General features: G+C 41.8%; 1 protein-coding gene across 2 annotated transcripts in view; it reads left to right on the forward strand.

Moving 5' to 3' along the window:
- Positions 1–904: 904 nt before the first annotated feature.
- Positions 905–19,729, forward strand: part of RLBP1 (retinaldehyde binding protein 1) — a 35,028-nt gene continuing 16,203 nt past the window's right edge. Inside the window, exons 1-4 of one of the 2 annotated variants that reach the window (XM_066592805.1) lie at positions 905–1,010; positions 3,443–3,482; positions 4,016–4,144; positions 5,526–5,730. In XM_066592805.1, coding sequence (XP_066448902.1) covers positions 3,471–3,482; positions 4,016–4,144; positions 5,526–5,730 — 346 coding nt within the window. In that variant the 5' untranslated portion in view covers positions 905–1,010; positions 3,443–3,470. Of the gene's footprint in view, positions 1,011–1,705; positions 1,944–3,442; positions 3,483–4,015; positions 4,145–5,525; positions 5,731–19,729 lie in introns of those variants that run through there. The other variant, XM_066592804.1, reaches the window with a different exon arrangement.

Raw genomic sequence — 19,729 nt, forward strand, 5'->3', positions numbered from 1 at the left:
CTCACGTATGCCAACTTTTACCTAGGGCAAACACAAAGTTGTGTTTACCAGCATCTCGACTCCCATTCATAATTACCATGACAGCTATTACAGCTCTGTTTTCATATAAATCCCAACAAATCCAGATGGATTTCATCGACTTATAACAGGTTGCAAGTTTCTGTCAATGTTCCAGCATTACTGGTGGAAAGAATGTTGCTTTAGACTACACTAATTTGGCATTCACAAATCCAAGGAAACATGCAGTAAACTGAAAACTACCAGTGTGAACACAACCTTATACTTTCTCCAAAAAAGGAGAATGGCTTCTAACTTATTGCATAGGTAATATATTGAATTATTTCCCTGGCAAATGCTAATCATAATAAGTCAGGGAACCGTGAAAGGGATCGAAGATTCAGTTTCTGTCCAAATTTTTTAATTTGCCATAAGGCAACTAAAATAAAAAAAGAAGCAATTTTCCAAATAGTGTTCATTAAAAATGTTCTACTTCTCCCCCTACTTTCAGTAATATATTATTTTGTAGTAAGTAGTTGGGGACAAATATAAAGAAGTATGACTGCAGGATAAGACGACACAGAGTCTGTTTGTTGCCTGGTACTATGGAAAGCTATAGGTCTACATAACAGCTGTAGACAAAAGTAGGACATTTCATCAAAGACTATTTGCAAATTTGTGTCATTTTTTCAATTTTGATGCAATGTAGTAAACAAAAGGTTATGAAGGTGAACATACCCTTGACAAGTCCACCATCACTCCGTCACTTACCTTCGTTGGTCTGCCCAGCTTCCCTTTTAGTGTTCAGTTTCCAGGTGACAGTTAATTTGGGATTGCATGAATAGGAGTCGGGAGAGCCCCATGGTGTCTGCCAGACTCCTTTCACTGCTTGTCTTTTTTCAGATTGGCAGAGGGTTGTCCATTGGAAATACACAGCATGCAAATGTGACAAAGAACTGAGCAGCAGCGAGACTTTGCAGGAGCTGCCAGACTGTGTGGACATTAAATCCCAGGTAAGTCAAGCAGGTTCATTTCTGATAGTCTACAATGTAACCTTTTTTTGATAGTTACAGTATCTATTAACTTCACGCTTCATTTATGAACATGTTGCTTTTGTGCTTTTACTATAATTACTGTATGTTTAATGCACAGCAGAGTTTTAAAGAACGCAGTCGATGTAAGTTAATGTCAAGAGGCCTGGCAGTTGATGACTCTTAACGTCAGTCCTTTGTTACCTAATACTGTACATGGAAGTTAAACTTCCAATCTAATACTTACCTAAACAATACTTAAAGTGTTTTAGCAGGTTCCAATCCTGTGAAAATCTTAATATATGACCAGCAGAATTCCTACCTGCGGTGCAATTAGATGTCTTCTATGCCTAATGTACCAATAGAAGTTTGTAAGTTGTAAGATATGCAGTATATCAATAGCGATTAAGGAAATGTTGAGCTTTATACTATGTTACGACGATTGCTTTTGCTGTAGACAATGTGGTCCGGGTAGTTTGAGTACTCTGATTCATCTCACATTGTAACAAACTATTATAAATTCTAGAGTTTGGCACTGTTAACACATTCTGTGCCAAATGAACCGGTTACACAGCTTACTAATTGCATTACGAAAGGATACTCCGGAATCCAGGGGACACATCCAAAGGGTTATTGTTCTAAGCCCCACTCAAACAGTTAGTTTTCTCCTCGTTTTCTGTAACATCTAATGGCATCTCCTGAATGTTCTGCGCTGATTTAATTACTAAGCCTGACTGAGTAATGCCTTGTGACGCCTAATCCCAAACCGATGACTATAGAAGCTTTGGGCTGGCGTCCTCTGGGCATAAACATTGTGATTACATTCCATGCGTGGAAACTGTAGTTTGAAATTTTGAACTTTTCAACATATCCAACACTGACTTACTTTGCTGTTTTACTTAAAATTGTTCAACGGTGAGTATGATATTCACTCCGGTAAGTGTTTGGTTGTTGTTTGTGGTTTGTAGAGCTATCCATGATCATAGGGATGCATGGCAAAGCAAGAAACAGATGCTTTTTGGCTTGAAGATAACGTGCTTATCAATTAGGGGTTTAAGTCGAACATATGTTCTACCAAAGCAGCTAGACTGTATAGACTTCAGTCATTGTCTTTATGTTTTCTTGTGTCTTATTCATGCCTTCACTGGTTGCAAAGTGGATGATTGTCATCTTCATAGTTTCGGTTGTCTATATTACATATGTATTTTGATCACTTCTTGGTTGAGGTCACAATGGGATATATAGAGTCCCATGTATGTGAAGAGTGCAGTTATATGTTCTTATTATGATCAGGTCACTTTAGTTGGTGCTTGTTCTTCCCTATATTTGCATACATTATAGTAGAGAGTATTATGCCTGTATGAAGTGTATCATTTTCATTTTATGTCTCTATGGCATATAACTGAATACTCAAGCTACATTTAAGCTCATCTCTATTATGGCAGATGTTAAACAAACAGAGGAATCTACTATATGTCCATAAAGGGTCATCCTAGAGTGCTGAAGGGGCCAATATGAAACCCTTGGATCTTGGGGGCGATCACTATGTTATAGCCAAATTGGAATTCTCTCCGCATGTCACATGTATTTTACCAAAAAACAGATAGCTACCAGCATTGATAAAAGGAGAACAGGTTACTATATAAGTGTGTGGATCTCAAATTAATAAGGAAATTGAGACTTTAGTAGGGGTGGCCTTTAATGTCATTTCTGGTACCCCTGAACCTGTTATACTGGTTATTACTGGATCTATGCAGCTGTAGCTTATCCTGCAAATATGCTACATCTATGGAGTGGGAAGAGCCATTATATCTTTCCATTTGACGTGCTTAATGTTATCAGTCATAGAGAATATATTGCTGAATTATTAAGCAATGAGTGACCAAATGAAAGAATTGCTGAAGGGTGACAACCGATGACTTGTGCCAGAAAAATAATGAGTAATTGTCACTTTTCTGTCTGCTATTCAGATAGAAATAGATGAGTGTAAAAGCCTGACTTGGGTGTTAAACTACAAACATCGTGCTGCATTTAGGACTAAACTTAATTAATTCTCCATTTATACATCCAGTACATGCTGACTGTATCCATATACATAAATGCTGACTACGTGCAATATTCTAGTTGCTGTGAAACTATAACTTCTAGCATATCCTACCAGACACATTGTCCAATGAGTTACTATCGTATTTTCACATATTACACATGTTCTATGGTTTCCACTTGGGGTGACATTTTCAAGAAACATCCTGATGTGTTCAAGAAATATGAGGAGATTCAACTGATACTTGTAGTTCCCCAGAGTTCTATCCTTTTTTACGGATTTGCTAAAATAAAGTTGAATGACAATAGATAGATGTGACAAGCGTCCTCACAAGTTTATACACTTTTTCGCACTTTAATTATTTCCCCAGCTTCTTGCGTGGACATAGAAGAAGTGAAATGTCAGACATTGTAAGTATAACTCTGTGCTCTGTCTTGCGTTTTTACTATTTGTAACATTTTTGTAAGATTGCTAGTAAGCAAGTATCTGTTGTGTGCTGAACATGCCTTCCCTTGTCTTTAGAGTTATTGACCTTTATGGCTAGGTGTTCATATGGTGAATGCTGGCTATAGAGCGCTACTACAGATAGTAAGGCTGTGTGTTAAGAACAGCAATTAAGATTCAGCCAAGGGAAGAGGGTCATTGGAGGAGAACTGGGGCTCCTAATCAGATAAGTGTTAACTTAAGGATCAGGCTCCAAAGCACAATTATAAGACCAAGACTAGTTAACATAGTATGTTAGGCCGAAAGGTGACATATGTCCATCCATTTCAGCCTATTACCCCCAATGCTGATTACTTTGCATTTACTTTTTTTGCATTTACTCTATAGTTTTAAAATGTAAACTGTATGTCTCCAAGTAAAATTAAAGTTTCTTGTACAAGTGATAATGTTAATTGGGAACCATCTTCAATCACCCCCTGTGTGTGTTGGTTGCTTTTAGACAGGAACATATCGTATAGTTTCAGAAGAGGAACAGTCACTCCGTGCCAAGCTAGAGCGTCTGACAACCAAAGACCATGGACCCGTGTTTGGCAAATGCGACAAGCTGCCAGAACACACAGTGCAGAAGGTAATTAGAAAGTATTATATTCTAGTGGGAAAGATCAAGCATTGACTGTGACTGTGTATGTGATATCACCTCATGCTTATTTTAAAGGGGCAAATACATTATTAGAAGGGTCTGCTTTGTTTTCAGAACCTGCACAATGTCTGTCCATAGCTTGTGACTGGTCTTGCATTTAAAGTAAATGGGGCTGAACTGCAATGTCAAACAAATAGTCAAGGTGTCTGAAAAAAGCTGAATTATTTAGCCAATAAGCAGGCTAAGATGAAAGATTGGGTAATTATCTTTTGACTGTTTACATAAAATTCATGGCGGAAAGTCTGAAATTCAGAGTTTACACTTGGTATAGTTTTACAAACTAAGTGATAGACTCTATAGAGGTTCTCTCGTAACTACTTCAGGACGGCCCATAGACTATAAAAACCAAGCAGTTCTTATCTATCTCTACTGGAATGTGTAACCCTCTCCAATCCACTGTCTGACATATAAAGACATTATGATTTAAGGCTGTACAGCTCCGATGTTGGAAGACATCCATCAGGGTTCTCTTACTGTATATTGCCAGCCTCTCTGCTGTCGGAGCCTATCCAACGTGTCACCTCATGCAGTACTGGCTTTAGCAAGCAGATAGCGCCATTGTATAATGGCAGAAAAAGCGTAAGCCCCCTAGGAAAACCAGGATACAAATTGGATTGGAAAGGGTTAAAAGTCCCTGCAGAGAATCCCCCTAGAGCCCACAGCTGTGCAGGAGCACCTTGATTTGAGAGTCTGACAGCTCAGATCACATAGCTTTGCCTGAAGACCAATCAGTGTGGTCACCATACAAGTGATGGCTGTGACAGCCTGATCCTGAGAGTTCGAAAGCTTGCAATAACATCATGTATTTTTTCTTAGTAATTAAAAGGTATCATATCTACAGGATTACTTGGTTTCTCTTGCTGGGAGCAATCACATGGTGGTCATTGAAATCAGTAGGTTGTTGATGTAGTGCAGGGATGTGCTGGTTCCTCCACAGCAGGCAATGTTCTTTGTAGTAACCCTCTGCTCCAGCTAATACATGGAGGTTATGAATGAGGACCTCCGCTCTCTTCACACAAAATTTCCTTGTTCTGTACTTGTAAATGGGTATTAACCTATATATCCCCTTTAGTGCTCTTGAGAGAGTAAGATAAAGTACATGCTTTCATTAGCACAAACTGGAAGTTCTACTCACTGACTAACAGAAAAAAGTGGCCTTCTTGCCCATAGAAAGTAGTCAATGCTTCATCTTTACATGTGGAAAAAGAAAACTAAGTTTGCTTACCTCAAGCAATAAGGTCAGTCTTTGCCTGAAGCAGTTTTAATACAAGGCCCTATGTGATACTTTTTATTTCCTACACATTTGAAGGCTAAGGATGAATTAAATGAGACGGATGAGAAGCGAGAATCCGCGGTAAAGGAAATACGAGACCTGGTGCAGGAGAAAGCCAATGGTGGTGATGACCTCTGCAGAACAGTTGCAGAGAAGACGCTCGGGAAGGAGGACGGATTTTTTCTGCGTTTTATTCGTGCCCGAAAATATGATGTAAATCGAGCCTATGACCTGCTGAAAGGTAAGATGATTGCGCCATTTGCTAATCTAGGGCATGTTGAACAATGTTAAATATACCTGTTGTAATGCAATCGGGGTCCTTTGGTGTATTTCATTTTCACAGCTGCGACTGATCCAATTTCTTGCGGGAAAAATCCCTGCATATACTTTATACTATTGGAAAGTCTTGATACAATAATGGCACGCTCTCACGTAACAGAAACCGCATGAGGCTGAGCACCGCGGCAGCCGCACAGTCTGGTCAATAAGGTTGGCAAGATCGTACGGTTATTGTCAGCCTTGGCTAGGCAGAGTCTCAGCGGCCCCCAGTGTAATAGTGAGACCCAAAAGCGGCCCCCAGTATAATAGTGAGACCCCACAGTGGCCCCCAGTATAATAGTGAGACCCCACAGCGGCCTCCAGTATAATAGTGAGACCCCACAGCGGCCTTCAGTATAATAGTGAGACCCCACAGCGGTCTCCAGTATAATAGTGACATCCCACAGCGGCGACCTGTATAATAGTGAGACCCCACAGCAGCCTCCAGTAGTAATAATGACCCCCTCCACAGCGGCCCTCAGTAGTGATAGCAGACCCCTGAGACTAATGTACTTACCCCCTCCTCCTCATGGAAGCTCCACTGCTCGGTGCTGATCCCAGGAGCACACTGTGACATCAGTGTGCTGCCGGACACCTCCTCCCCTGCTCTCGCGGAACCAAAGATGAGATGTCAGGGGACGGGGGAGGAGGATCCCGGCTGCACACTGACATCACAGTGTGTGCCGGGATCAACGCAGCTAGCAGTTCTGCTGAGTGAATGAGCAGTGGTGAGCGGCCGACAGTGACGCATGCCAGCAGGGAGGGCTCTGCGTGCTGCCACCACTGATCTATAGGGTGCTGGGACCATTTTATTTTCATATACACTTGCCATACAAGTAAGCAAGGTCAGATACTAATATAAGTAAAATATCACAGATTTGACATTTGGCTGTTTGCATGCTGAGGGATAGACAGTGTACATGCCTGCCCTCCTGTATCAGTAAGTATATGGCTGTTTTCAGTGATTTTTGTATTTTTTTATATTTCTTTTTCGGTGATATTTTACTTATATTAGTGTAGGAACTCTAAACAAGGAGCCTTGACGCTGGCTTGTGAACTCACGTATTTTGGCCAAAATATCATCTAATACCTCACATTTATCAGTACTTATTAGAAACATGCAGTGCAGCTTTGAAACACCAGGAGAGCCTAGGGTATCTTTGTGGTGCTGAGCAGTCTGCTGGATTCAAATATGGAGTCACTAATAGGTTGTGAGCCTGCATGGTGCATTACATGTACTAGATGGTCTGACACCCTGCATCTACTACTCTGTGTTGGAGTAAACACTAAGCAGCCACCCCCTCTATTTTAGGAGGTTGTGTGAGTGGTTGTCTCATCGGTGTCCTCCGCAGGTGTAATTGGCTCCCTCATTTGGCATTTGGCTGCCTGCATGCTGAGGTGGTGCACATGTTTGCCCTCCTGTATCAGAAAGTATATGGCCATTTTTAGTAACATTCATGGTGTAGTGAAAGTGACGTTATTTTTAATCTGTACGTCAGTACGATTACGGCAGTACCAAATGTATGTAGGCTTTTCAATGTAGCATTTAAAAAAAAGCTTACTGTTGACATCTTCTGATCTTCATAATTTTTTTTATCTTTCCTTTAATGGGATTGTTTGAGGGTTTTGTTTTGCAAGGTGATCTGTAATGATTGCTTTTTATTTACATTTTTCTTGGAGCCGGGTGCCAAAAAAAAAGAGCAATTCTGGCATTGGATATTGTTTTTTTTTAATGGCAATATTTTAGTAAATTGAACCTTTATGGACACAGCAATTCCATTTTTTTTCTTTTTTTTTAACATAATGACTGGGTAAAGTTTTTTTTTTAGCTTTTACAGTAATTTAAAAAAAACTTCCCTTTACTCATTTTAACATTTTATGTCTGATTGCTTATATAGTGTAATGCAGTACCATAGTATTGCATTATAATGTATTCTGGCAGACATTCTATTAAGATGAGCGACAGGCATGTCATAGTAGACCTTCACTAATGGCTTTATGGCACTCCAGGGAGCTTTTAGAAGGATCCAGTCTGCCATGACACCTGGAAGGCAGCTCGCAATCTCATTGGGGTGGGGGTGGGAAGGGGGTTGTGACCTCCAAGCGCCAATTAAGGCATTTAAATGATGCTCTCAAAAATGACAGCAGCACTTAACACTGATCATGGCTGTTGACCCTTTATCTCTAAGCTGGCTGACCCCCACTGTGTATGGGACAGGCTTGGCTCAAGTCAACTCCATACACAGACACCTGCCATGGGCTGTACTTGGGAAGGGGTTAATTACTTGCCACTATGCTTCTTTTACACAGGACGATAGTCGACTGCACGAGTGCTGACATCACTGCTAAGGTACTCAGCGCTCGTGCAGAGCGTTTAGACAGAAGGACTTCTTGCTCAGCGCTGCACCTTCTATGTAAAGCGCTGTGCGGGGAGCATTTAGACAGAGTGAGAAGCCAGCGATAGTTTTTTCGCTTACTTAAAGTCGGCGATAATGACAAGTACACAAATAGTGAGCATATTTTATGCATTTACACGTAACGATTATCACTCAAATTTGTTTGTTCGAATGAATTTTGAGCGATAATCATTACGTGTTAATGGCCCATAAAGTCTATTCCTTATGGGTTAATACACAATTAACCTATCAGATCTTACTGATATGTTCTGTCTGTGCAGTGATAAAGATACGGATTACAGTGCTATTAAAAGTGAATGTGCACTTGTTTTCTATAGATGTCAGGTGGGCCTCTAGAACAAGGGTCCCCAACTCCAGTCCTCAGGGACCACCAACAGGTCATGTTTTCAGGATATCCTTATACTAAGAACACCTGTGACAATGTCTGAGGCACCGACAATAATTACATCACCTGTGCAACACTGAGGAAATCCTGAAAACATGATCTGTTGGCGGTCCCTGGGGACTGGAGTTGGGGAACACTGCTCTAGAATAATTGCCCTTGATGCGCCTAAGACAACCCAATTACGATACTGCCAGAAAATGTCCTGAATGCTCCTGCCAGGTTAATGAATGTATTATTTGGATACTTACACTTGTAAAGTGAGTATTTACAATGATAACAAAAATAATAAATAAGGTATTTAGGAAACTGGTATATATACAACTATTTTATATATTTTTTTCCAATGGTTCCTCTGGTTTTTACGTTTTGTTAGTCCAGGTTTAAGCCTAATATACTGCAGCTCAGCACTAATATCGCTAATTATATGTATAGTGCACTCTTTTGAAAAATGCAATAAATAAAATGAACTAAATCATAATTTTAAGCAGAAGGCAAAAGCTCAATAATTGCAGTTCTTTATATTTTTCCTCATTGAGCTATGTGACCAGTAGGTGGTGCTGGTGCGCTAGAATGACGGGCCAAACCGATGGCAGAGGATCCAGCGCCATTGTTCAGGGGAGATTAGAATGTTGGTGGGTTATTATTAGCATTATTATATTTATCACAACATAGCAGACGTTTACATGACACCCCCTGTATGGGGGCGTCATGTAAAATAAAGTACAGCACAACATAAATCTTATGCAATACTGATCATCTGAAGCTCCTATTATGCAGCTCCGACCCCAACTCTGGAGCTGTGAACAAAGACTATAAATAAGTGGGGATTTGGAAAAACAATTACACTACACTAGTGTCATGGATTCTAGAGGTTGGCTCAGCAACAGTACGAGTATAATGACTTGTAACATTACACTTCTAAGACGGTGTTCACATCAGCGCTTTTTGCTTCCATTTTTCTGCTCCGCCATGGAGCAGAAAAACAACAAGCAATGCGCTAAGGGAACCGTCATGTGACAGAACCAAATGGCGCAGAATAAACCCTGTTGACTATAATAAGGTCCATTTGGTTTCCGACCGGGTCTTCCTTATTTTGCAGGGTGAAGTAGGGCAGTGTGCAGCGCCAGTTCACCCTGTTTTTTTTAACAGAATCCAACAAGACAGGTTCTCGAATTAAATTGGTCCTGGTTAGTAATGCTGAGAAATTGTGGACATTTGGGAATTTCATAGTTTTCCATTTAGACTTTGTAGAAAAGGGATATATATATCATTGATATAAGTAAGTGATTACAATATCAGAGCAAAAGGATAATTTATTGTAGAAGACTGAACACTTGGAGGGAGACTCTAAGCTCTGTCTGTCTAGTACCCTGTTGTACTCTAACTTGGATGTAAGATGTGATACTGGCAGGTATGCAGGCTCTAGTAGGGAAGTAACTTGTTGTTTGTGTAGTGCCAACTTATTCCACAGGTAATTTGTTTATTACCCCTCAGCAAGCATGCAGGGATTGAACCCACAACCTTCAGGTCGTGAGTGAGAGTTTAGGATTGCATTCTGCTGCTTAACACTCTGCACCACTTAAGGCCCTTAGTACCCTGTTGTACCGCCTCTAGTTTGTATACAAGATGTGGTACAGATGGGCATGGAGACTCTAGTACCCTGTTGTACCGCCTCTAGCTTGGATACAAGATGTGATACTGGTGGGCATGGAGATTCTAGTACCCTGTTGTACCGCCTCTAGCTTGGATGTAAGATGTGATATGGGTGGGCATGGAGGCTCTAGTACCCTGTTGTACCGCCTCTAGCTTGTAAACAAGATGTCATGCAAGCAGGCATGGAGAGATACAGGTTCTGTATGGTATCTTGTGCATATCTGTCTACATTTGCTGTAACTGAGTCTCTAGATTGTGTAAACTCGTAGGCTGTTGAAGTTGACATCCCCGATGGTCCCATACATATTCTATTGATGATAAATCTGGTGACCGGGCAGCCATGGAAGTGTGACAATGTTGTGGGGACATTCCTGTGACCCCCTTGTGTGTGCAGCCAAGCATTATCTTGCTGGAAAATGCCTCTTGGAAGCCGCCATGAGAGGAACACATGTGGCTGCCGGATATCCTGAACATATCGCTGAGCTGTCATTGTTCCTCAGACTACTACTAGGGGTAACCATCTGCTGCATGCGATGACCCTTCAGACCATCACACCAGCAGTGGGGGCAGTGTGCAGCAAAGGCAAGATTGAGGAGCTCACCCCTATGTCTCCAGACATGAACACGGCCGTCATCAGTGCTCGAACTAAACCTGGATTCATCACTGAAGACAACCCAGTTCCACTTCATGGCAGTCCACTTTCGTCATTCATGACACCCACTGCAAACAGAACTAACGTTGGGTGTGTGTCAAAGGCAGGACACGTAATAGGTGCCATGAGACCAAATGTCCTTCAGCCAAGTGCCTGGAAATGGTTCTGACAGATACAGTGGTCTGTAGTGATGGTACCCCCTGTCTCTGGGTGGCAGTTATAGCTGCTTGTGCTTGTCAGACTATCAGATGATCCTCTCTGCCGGTGGTTGGAGGGCATGCTGAGCCCGGTCACCTTGTGTGTGCGCCCTCACGCATCCACTGGTCCCAACACCAACTTACAGTCTGGTTAGAACGTCCCAGGTAATGGGCAATTTATCAATATGACCATCCAGTTTTTCACATCCCAATAATGCTCCCCCTGTCAGACTGTTAACTAGGTGAAATCTCTTCAATTAGATCATAGAGGCGTCTAGTGGTCAACAAGCTCTACACAAGTGGATAAAGGAGGTCACTACACGCAAGTAGCCTCTGAGAGCCTTTTATAGGCCAAGGGGGGAACCACTTTTAGGGCCTGAGGTGGCAAGATCGCTCATCTAATCACACCACATATATATACTAGTAGAAAGCTTGCCCCAGGATGGACTCTGCCAGCGTAATATCGCAGTGGGGTCTGCCATGGTGCCCCCCAAAACCCCCACACTCACCTCTTGGATCCGCTGCGTGTGGGAAAAAATCTCAGCATGTCCTATCTTTGGGCGTTCCCTCGGAACACCTCACACTTTGTTTTCAATGGGGCTGGAAAACACAGCGTACAGCATACGATCTGCACACAAGTGCAATGCTAGGTTTCCCATCACAACTATACGGAAGTTGTGTGAGGTGTTTTTGACACAAAAAAAGGCTTCGCATCCGCGGGTACCTCAGTCATTGGCGAGTGCAATATCGGGCACAGCTTCATGACCTGATATCGCGCTCACCCGTGTTAAACTAGCCTAAAAGACATCTGTCAAGGTTAGTACTGCGCTGGAGTACTAACCTTGAGCGCTGCACTATATTCAGCTCTTTATGCAAGAAGCATAAAGACCTCTGCTGATCATCTGTTCACCAGACCAGTGGGCTCATGCACTAAGCTGATTTCTGCACAAAGCAGAAAGCTTTGTTCCTACTGCAGTGGCCAGGCTTGGTATTGCAGGCATTGAAGTGAATGGGAACTTTGCCTATAATACCAAGCTGGCCCACATCAGTGGGAATAGAACACAAGCACATTGGCCAGATGAACACCTGATTAGCGGGGCGCTCCAGGCAGCAAAGCCCTGTTTACCTAGTATTGTTGAACTATTCTGTGGATAGGCCATCAATAGTTTACAACTGGACAATCTCTTAAAGAATAACCTTTCAGTATTAATGAGCCTTTAACATGGGCTAATCATTTGGCAAAGATGTTCATAGGCTGATCAACTAAAGACTATAAAGACCTTTGAATCTGTTATACTGTGGTCTGGTCCAGAGAAGTGTTTCCCATGGGTGCAGCCATCTTCTTCTCTATTGTGTGTCTGTGTAGATTCCTTCTGGATTGTAGTTTCTGTTTACTCTCCCCAATATAGATTTTTTTCATTGGGGAGCCTTATGCACCATATCATGTACACCACAATGGAGAATGTACAGGAGAAAGTGTCAGTGATTTTATAGTCCCATTGTGTGTTGGGTTGGGGGACTGTGTTTGGTGGTAGGATATGGGTACGGGTCTTGCATTTTCTATTATTACAAGGAAGAGTGCCAGTCTCTGATGCTAATGAGAGGGCACTTCTGATGAGATTTCCTATGCTTGGTGGCTGTTGGCATGAGAGGAGAGGTAAATCTGCGTATATTTCCTTCAGCCTATTGTCTTTGTAGAATAAGGGCTGGAGATCAGCTGCAATTTCCTGAAAATGTTCATCTGGGGGCTGTATGTGACCACCAGGGGCACCCTGCTGTTCTCTTCCTTCTGTTTGTATCCCAAGAAGCTGCTCCTTGGAGTCCTTGTGGCTCAGTGGTTCAGCTGATCTATAACCAGTGGATGTTACTCTTGTCATAGGAAAGTATTACTCAGAGATGACTAGTCTAGAAGCAATGGAATGAAAGTGAAAGGGAGGATACACAGACTAGATATTAGAAAAAACTTTCCGACAGTGAGGGTGATTAATGAGTGGAACAGGTTACCACGGGAGATGGTGAGTTCTCCTTCAATGGAAGTCTTCAAACAAAGGCTGGACAAATATCTGTCTAGGAGGAAATAGTGATCCTGCACTGAGCAGAGGGTTGGACCCAATGACCCTGGCGATCCCTTCCAACTCTACCATTCTATGGTTCTAACCCCTTTAAGAGTGCATTCACACTAGCCCTGTCTACCCTGCACATCTGTTTTTCTTTTCAGTAAGAGAAAAACCTGAAACTCTATGATTCTTTGTTGTTTCTGTGTTCACTGTCTGAGCAGATCCAGATATATTGCAGAACTTGACTGTAGATGATGTACGACTTTATGGGTCTTGAATGAAGGCTGTTCCATCTAATGGCCCATTTAGACGGGACGAGTGTCGGGCAAACGATGCCCGACAATCATCCCCGCACATACTAGCTCCCGTGCACTACTGAACGGCTGCTATTTACACTGAGCGATCAGCTCATCGTTCATCATTTATGCAGCATAAACGATGGACGATGACCTGATCGCTTAGTGTAAATAGTAGCCGTTCAGTATTGAACGGCCACTATGTCAAGGCAATGGACAGGGGTGGGGGAACGCAAGGAGAGAAATCTCCTTCTGCCGCCCCGCTGTGAGCCAGCAATACTAGCTCTCATGCAGCAGCACAGGAGTGACACTCTTCCCTTCTAAATGGGCCATTAAGCATGCTGGATGACCTGTAGGTTTATGGTACATAGATATTTGTATGGTATTGTTTTTGATGTACATGGTTATGCTGAGGAAGTGTATCCAATGTTGTGAGTAGCTGAGAGTAAGTTTGATTGTCGGATAGAACTTGGTGAAGTTTTTGTGGAAAGTCAGCAGCTTATCATCAGCAAATCATCCATGTAAAAAGTGTACCATAGGTTTAATTGTATAGCTGATAAAAACACCTCTAGCCTTGAAAATGTTAGTATACTGGGGTGACATTTTGCTGTCCATGGCACTTCCCATGCAAAACATGTATATGTCTTTCCTGGATGAAAAGTGATTGGGATGAAGTAAAACCTGATCAGTTGTAGGGTTTGCTCTGTGCCTGGATTGTGTTTTTGAAAGAAGTATTGGTATGAGGGTATGCCATCCTTCAGGGGCAGGTTAGAGTATAGAGATTGGACATCCATAGTTGCTAATAAGCTGCCCTCTGGTATTCTAGTATTCAATTATACAAATTTCTGCTCTGTTATTTGACCTGAATTTTCCACAGAGAGAAAAAAACTTTATTATATGCCTTACTATTAGCAACTCAATCTAGTTCTAGCTGTCTATTATCCTAAAATAGCCAATATTTATCACCTATCATAAGTACTTACTGATTTTTTTAAGTGAAAAATAGTATTCAGTCTTGGAATACTGAGGATATTGCATGATATTACAGACAGGGAGTAGTTTTAGGTATAACTATAGGGGATGCAGGGGATGCGGTTGCGGCCGGGCCCAGCAGCCTTAGGGGGCTCATAAGTCCTCTCTTCTCCATTACTATGAACCCAGTACTATGAATAAAGCATTATATTTGGGGGCCCTTTTACAGGTTTTGCATTGGGGCTCATAAGGCCTCTCTTCTCCATATAGGGAGCCCAGTACTCTGAATAAAGCGCTATTATTGTATCTTGATGCCACCGAAAACTAGGGGTTTGACAGGAGGAACGCCCCTGCCACACTACTAGTTCCCGATTGGCTCAAGAAGCTAAGGTCCTGGAAGGAGGTAAAGTGGATGGAAAAGCAGCATTGTAAGTCACTGAGGAGGGCTCCATTTGTTAGCTGCCGCTCAGCTGCCTCCCAACTGTCCTTCTCCTTCTGGTGTCTGCGGCCCGGTGTCTCTAACGCTGACTCCCCCACCACTGTTACCTGGCTTCTCTCCTAATGTAGTGTGCGGGGGGCACATGTCAAAAAGTCTTGGCCTCCGCTGCTGGTTCCCTGCTGTTCTGCTGCTGTGGGTGGATGGCATCTGTTACTTCATGGACCCCCGCTGCTGTGTTCTCGCTGATGCCAACCAGGGGGAAGGAAAGGGGGAGGGCCCTTAGCTGCGCTGCCGCCAAAGACACTTGACGCCCCTGTGGCCTACCTCATGCCGACCCCGCTCTGCAATGTAACACAGATCGGTGCAACTTGTTCTGTCCGGCCGGCAGAGAGGGGGTTTCACCTGAGCAAATGCGCGGCTGCAGCGGGGGCCGGGAAGGAACGGACGTGCAGGCCTCTGTGCATTGCTGCAGGGAGGGGGTTTCAGCAGGAACAATGCGCCCCTCCAGCGGGGGCTGGCAAGGAACCGAGGTGCAGGGCTCCCTAGATTGCAGCTGCAGCATGAGCTTAGTGGGCTGGCAGGACCTGCAGCTTATCCAGCTCTGCAACCAATCAGGTTCAGGGGGCATCAACCCCCCTGTCAATCTTGACCCAAGCAGTTCTTCCTGGTGGCGTCAAGATACAATAATACTAAATAAAGCATTATAGTTGTGGGCCCTGTTACAGGTTTTGCATTAGGGCCCAGGAGCTTCAAGTTACGCCTCTAATTACAGATGTCATGTTTTGGGATTGAGCCATTCTGTTATGCCTGATTTTCACATAAAGAGACTATGACATCCATTTGACTGTACTGTATCTCCCTGTGTAATATACTAATGTTCTTTTGATACCGAGATCTTTAATTGGTGTTCCATATAATGAATATTACAATACAACGATAGTTACAATAATGTAATATTACAATAATGTTGTAGAGCACTTCAGATACTACACAATGCTCTATGTATGTACAACACACATATCAATATGCAGCAAAGAAGAATTATTTTGGAAAAAAATCCTATCCCAAAAACAATGACCAGAACTATGCATTAAAGTATTTTAACGTTTAATGTTCGGGTCTCATTAGAATAAGGATTTTCTCCATCGCTTCGTTTGAAAAGTTAAACTTTCACAAAAACTGTGCCTTAGCGTTGGATGCCCAAAGGAGCCATTATTATGAGCAGAACTTATGAACTAGACATAATAAAACAGAAACACAACCAGTAAAGGCAATGAATATAAAGCCTTACTGTACAAGTGGCAGCGGCAAGACACAGTCACTTTGTAGAGACTGCGAGCAGAGGTCCTTAGGGAGGGGAACAATCTCGCCTTCAGAGACCAGGGAACTGAGAGCTTCCCTTACTAACCAAACACACAGCAAAAAGGAGACATTTACCATCCTGTGATCGACTTCACAGGGATTTCCTCATTTAGAAATCATTTCCTCTGTTCCTCGATTACTATTATTAACCCTTCCCATACTTGGCAGAAACAGTACAGGCAGATAAGATTGTAAGTACTGCAAATCATGTACAACTTGCAGCAATACAACATATTCTGGGACATAGCGTTAACATTATAGAAGACATCACATTGTGTTTACTAGTACAACTATATTAACTGAAAATAGATATTTTTTGTTTAGGGATATATTAGAATTTTCTTTTATTTATTTATGGATCTGATATCACTTTATTTTGTAGGTCTTACTTATGGAAAAATAGAAAACGGTACTTTTTTTGCTAATTGGTTCACTTTTGTTTTATGATAGTTTGTTCAAATAAATAGTATTTGCCATAGAAGTTAACCCTCTGTTTCTCCCATGAGTAGCGATGCCATATCTGTGTACATTGTGTAATGTATGTTGTCAGTATTTGGCGGTAAGAACAAAGACCCTATTTCAGTTTTTATGTATTTCTTTCACATAACTTGAGATGTAGCCTTTGTACATCATTGTCATAATCAACCATGTGCAGAAATGTATTAGTGAAGCAGCAAAACCAGACAGAGCCAGGCTAGAAGAGGCAATAATTAGTGACCAGAGGTAATTATTGTAGGTTCAGGGTAATGTACAATACATTCTGTGCGATATGAATGGATTAGTGCTTGAGCACCTGATGCACATGCAGAATGTGTTTGTGCCATGCAGGATGTCTCATATTAGTTTCTCATTTTATTTCTTTTTTCCCAATTGACATTCTTTACATATTTTTTCATACATTTCTTAGGCCACATTCACACTTACTTTGTCTGGCAGTATAATTCCCATCCTTCAGTTCTGTTATAGGAGCCAAACAATAGAAATACCGCAAGCATCAGATCTGGCAGACATGCTGGATCCAAAAGGTGTCAGATGGACAACATAGACTTTAATCAGGTCAAGTTTATGGCATTCCACCCCATATTTTCCTGAATGAAACAGCATAGCATGCATGAAACCTGCCCTATCTGTGCTGGAGGCTTTGAACAGAGCCCCCGAAGCAGATGTGAGTGTGGCCTTAGACTCTGTGGCTTTGCCTGAAGTCTCCGACACAAAATAATGCAGCATGCTGTGCTGTTTTGTCTGGAAAAATGTCATGTGGCATGACAGATTATAGTCTATGGGGTCGGTCGGACGCCATTTGTTTCCCTTGTAGGACAGATCCATCCCCTGCTTGCATTCCGGTTTCCTGTTTCCATGACGGAATAGGGAAAATGGAATGTCACAACAAAAGTGTCATTATAGCCTTACTGTGATGGCTCAGATCAGCAGGGAACACATGGTCTGTGTGCTGATTATGTGTTCCCTGCTGTCCCGATGTACAGTTCACTGATAGTAATCTAATGGAAAAAACCCATTAGTCACTCTTGCTATTGACTTGTATACATGCAGGCATGAAGCACTGTACTTCTACTGTCATCTGATGCTTTTGAAGTCCCCTTTGCACATAGAATCCCTCTGCCATCATCAGCATCACAAGCTCCCCCTCCTAATTGGGGAATAGTGCGCAACATGAGTGTTGTGTTAGGTGTTTAAGTACTATCCACCATTAGCACATAAAGCACCAGTAATGTTGTTCTAGCCATATCTCAATATAAGTTTTAGAGGTGGCATATGTTACAATATATACAAAATACTGACCTGGGTGGTAGGAAAATCATATAATAAACAATTAAAAGGTAGGAATGAGAAACAATGCTTGTAATGTTAGTAAATTTGTATTATAGCCTTCTAGCCATTGTTTTTCACTAGTGTAGCTATCACCCTAGTGTAAATCCATGGAATCTCTCAATGATATATATATATAATGTGGTCTCTGTGCCTGAAATAGTCACTAAAGTAACTCCCATATTGAAGGAGTCATGGGACATTGAGCAGAATGAGACATTAAGCATCCAGGCTAAAGTCAAAGATGCACAGACACCCACAAATGAGTCACATGTTGACAAGTCTCATGTAACCTCATCGCAGACCACCATGTATAGACCCAGACTATGAACACAAAATAGCAAGAGGCTAATGCTGAAAAAGACATAAGCCCATCAAGTTCAAACAGTTTCAGATCAATTATATATATGTGTGTGTGCGTATATATATGCCCACTGTGGTCAATATTGATGGCACTCTTGATTGCTTAATATAAAAAGCCAGCATCTTTAAATCTTCAGAAATACGTGGATATTTAGTAACTTTGTATCAGTAGAATATTGTCTATATGTATTCAACAACAAAAAAGTTTACCCACCATCATATATGCAGTCATTTCTAAATGGAAATAAAGAACAGATGCAGCATATGACATGAACTGAATTAAAGTGCTACTCCAAAAAAAAAACATTTTTCCACCCTTGCCCCCCTCACTTGACTGCTAGTCACACTCTGAATGCCTCCTATGTATACTGCAGTCACTTCCATGTAGTGGAGCCTCCTGTCTGATACTTATAAGGAACCATGTTGATGCTGAGATTTCTTCTTGCTCACTTTCTCTATGCTATGCTAATACTCCCATGATACATCAGCACAGCATTATACGGCAAACTAAAGTCAGTACTATCTTTGCTTGCTTGGAGGACACTGCCAGTATCTTCTGTATTCACCTAAATAAGCTATGGACTATAAGTATAGAGTCAGGAGGATGAGCTATGATCTCCTCTATTATAACTGTGTGACAGGAAATGTATGATCATCAAAAAAAACTGTGATAGGAGTTTCTGTGTTGCCCTCTAAAGAGCTTGTGCGGTAGTCCATGTAATATCATCACAGTGGAGTTATGCTGACTGAAAAACTGATGTCTGGATTCCAAAGAGTTTCACTTGGATTGAGATTATGACTCATTGTTCACCAGTTTAAAATAGTCCATTTTTTCATTCTTGTGTAGTTTTGGACGTGTGCTTTGGGTCATTATCCTGCCATAGCACACATTTTCTTCAACTCAGGTCTAGTTTTTTTATACTTGGGACCACATTTATCGTCAAAATGTGCTTATAATCCTCAGATTTAATTGTTCCTGTATCTCATTTAAGCCCTCCAGCCCCAGAGGCAGCAAAGCTATCCCATAACATTATGTATCCTCCGCCATGTCCCACTGTAGGTCGGGTGCACTTGTCTTTATGGGTTTCATTTCATCATCTATAAACATAACACTAATATGCATTGCCAAAGCTTGGTTTCTTCTGTCCATTCAACATTTTTCCAGAAGGATTGTTATTTGCTTATTTAACTTTTGGCAAAGTTCAGTTGTGCTTTCTTGTGCCTTTCTTTAAACTCTGGGGTCCTCTTAGCTTTCACCGATAGAGCCCTGTTTTTTTCAGTGTGCAGCATATGATATAGGTT

Source organism: Eleutherodactylus coqui, chromosome 2 (genome assembly GCF_035609145.1).
Source record: "Eleutherodactylus coqui strain aEleCoq1 chromosome 2, aEleCoq1.hap1, whole genome shotgun sequence".
Taxonomy (NCBI): Eukaryota; Metazoa; Chordata; class Amphibia; order Anura; family Eleutherodactylidae; genus Eleutherodactylus; species Eleutherodactylus coqui.